This window comes from Octopus bimaculoides, chromosome 17 (genome assembly GCF_001194135.2).
Source record: "Octopus bimaculoides isolate UCB-OBI-ISO-001 chromosome 17, ASM119413v2, whole genome shotgun sequence".
Lineage (NCBI taxonomy): Eukaryota > Metazoa > Mollusca > Cephalopoda > Octopoda > Octopodidae > Octopus > Octopus bimaculoides.
In genome coordinates this window covers 4,900,473-4,903,091 of record NC_068997.1, presented here as the reverse complement: position 1 = coordinate 4,903,091, position 2,619 = coordinate 4,900,473, and the positions used below count along the sequence as shown (strand labels likewise).

The 2,619-nt window shown below is 34.2% G+C and overlaps 1 protein-coding gene across 2 annotated transcripts in view; it reads left to right on the top strand.

Annotated features, from left to right (window-relative positions):
- Positions 1 to 2,230, top strand: part of LOC106877898 (uridine phosphorylase 1-like) — a 24,118-nt gene extending 21,888 nt beyond the window's left edge. For both annotated transcript variants that reach the window (XM_014926946.2, XM_014926945.2), the window contains 2 exons: positions 610 to 756; positions 2,076 to 2,230. In XM_014926946.2, coding sequence (XP_014782432.1) covers positions 610 to 756; positions 2,076 to 2,212 — 284 coding nt within the window. In that variant the 3' untranslated portion in view covers positions 2,213 to 2,230. The remainder of the gene's footprint in view (positions 1 to 609; positions 757 to 2,075) is intronic.
- Positions 2,231 to 2,619: the final 389 nt, after the last annotated feature.

Genomic DNA, 2,619 nt, shown 5'->3' with positions numbered 1-2,619 from the left:
ATATATATATATATATATATATATATATATATATATATATATATGGGCAACACACACACACACACTCGCAAATTCAGCTTTACAATATATATACTGATTATACATTACATTTATACATAACATTATCCACTACATTATACTATTGAGAGATGTGTGAGAGTGTGTGTGTGTGTGTGAGTATACTCATACATATATGCATAGCTGTTTGTCTATTAATGCATTATTGGTACCACTGACTATTTTCACCTCCTCTCTATCCCATCACTTGTCTACAAACAAGCAAATGTTCTAAATTTCATATGAAATATTCTACATTCCAAATTGCTCAACCATGAGTAATTTGAAATATTAAATCTATATTTCAAGGTAGCAAGCTGGCAGAAATGTTAGCACACTGGGCGAAATACTTGGTGGTATTTCGTCTGTCTTTATGTTCTGAGTTCAAATTCTGCCTATGTCAACTTCATCTTTCATCCTTTTGGGGTCAGTAAATTAAGTACCAGTTGCATACTGGGATCGGTCTAATCAACTGCCCCCCTCCTAAAATTTGAGGCCTTGTGCCTAGAGTAGAAAAGAATATTAAATCTATATTTTATATTATTCTAACAGGTCAAGGTCGTCTTGATGGACCATTTTCTAGCTTTTCTGATAAAGACAGAGTTGCATATCTTCAACATCTACAGGATAAGGGTGTGACCAATATGGAAATGGAGTCCGTTGGTTTTGTAGCTTTGTGTAATAAAATGAATATTCCATGTGAGTAAAACCATTTTTTGTTCTGATATTTGAAGTACTCTTCCATTCTGGTCTCCCACTTTCTGAAACTGAATGCTCCTTTCTCTCTAGAAGTCTCCAGTTCAGACACCCCACTCTTTATGTTCATGAGTTGCAGGCCCATTCAGAGATCAAACAATTCCTATGATACATCAAACTGTTTGTTTTCTATCATGACTATTTGCCTGAGTTCTACCTCTCTGATGGTTTCACTGACTTTGGCTGTCAACCATCTAACTGTACGCCAGTTCTAGGCCAATTCACAACCCTGGACACTGTTACCAGTCTGTGCTGTCCCTTGGTGAACCATTTTGACTTTCTTAAGCAGGCATGGCTGTGTGGTAAGAAGCTTGCTTCCCGACCACATATATAAACAAATATATATAAACAAATATACAAGAGCAGCAATAAATGTACATGTGCTCGAACATCCTTCACAAATGTGATGGAGAGAGGTGTTTGGGAGGGTTAATGAGATTCTGTTTAGATTACATGAATAGACAGCCCTCTGAAGATTTTTAAGACAGAGTTGAAAGTTATTTGTTTTCTATAGAGAATCTCTATACTTAGTACGTGTAAGATAGATAGATAGATTGATAGTAGAGATACATCCATAATATCACTGAAAGAGAAAGAGAGAAATTAAAATTTCTGATAGAAATTGAAAGTTGTAAGTTATTTACCTATCTATCATAAGAGAGATAGATAGACTGATAGAGAGAAATACATCCATAATATTACAAAGATGTGTGTGTCTTTGTGTTTGTACCCTGTCACCCCACTTGACAACCAGTGTTGGCATGCTAACATCCTTGTAAGTTAATGGTTTGGCATAAGTACTAGGGTCAATTTGTTTGACTAAACTCTTCAAAGCAGTGCCCCAGCATGGCTGCAGTCCAATGGCTGAAACTAGTTAAAGATATGTATATACAGTAATCTCTCGACTATCGCGGGTGTTATATTCCAAAACCTCCCACAGAAATAATTGAAAACTAAAAAAGAATAAACACCTATCGGCTGCTGAATCCCGTGATATACTGAGGAGTCTGCAATATAAATTTACATATATTAGCTAGAAAAATCCATGATGTACTGAGTGTATGATAGGTGAACCGCAATATGGCAAGAAATTGCTGTAATCACAAAACACATATAATCACAAAACAAATCAATTTACCCAACCACCACAGCCATTTTATAGTTGATCTCTAATAGAAAACATATATTTGATTATTTATTCATTTGTTTATTTCTTTATTGACTGGCTTTCTCTATAAATTTGTCTCTCTTTCTCCACAAAGGTGCTGTGATATGTGTAACAGTAGTTGACCGACTTAAGGGTGACCAAATAACTGCTGACCATGATCATATTTTACAGTGGGAAAAAAGACCAATACAAATATTTTTTGAATACATGAAAAGACACCATTTGGAATAAATAAAATGGCACAAGTTATGAACTTATTTTGAATTATCATTGGATTCTCCATACATACATACATACATACATACACATACATACGTGCATGCATACATACATACACATACATACATACGTGCATGCATACATACATACACATACATACATACGTGCATGCATACATACATCATACACGCATACATACATATATATATACATACACACACATATGCACACACAAACACACACATATATATATATACATATATATACATACATACAAACCTACATCTACAAAACCTTCTTAAAATTCAAAGGATGATGATTAAAAAAAGATAATTTCCTTTTCAACCTTGTTATCAAGTTGGTGGCTAGTCAAAATTTACTCTGAAACCAAAAAGAGAAGTGAAGAACATACATACAAA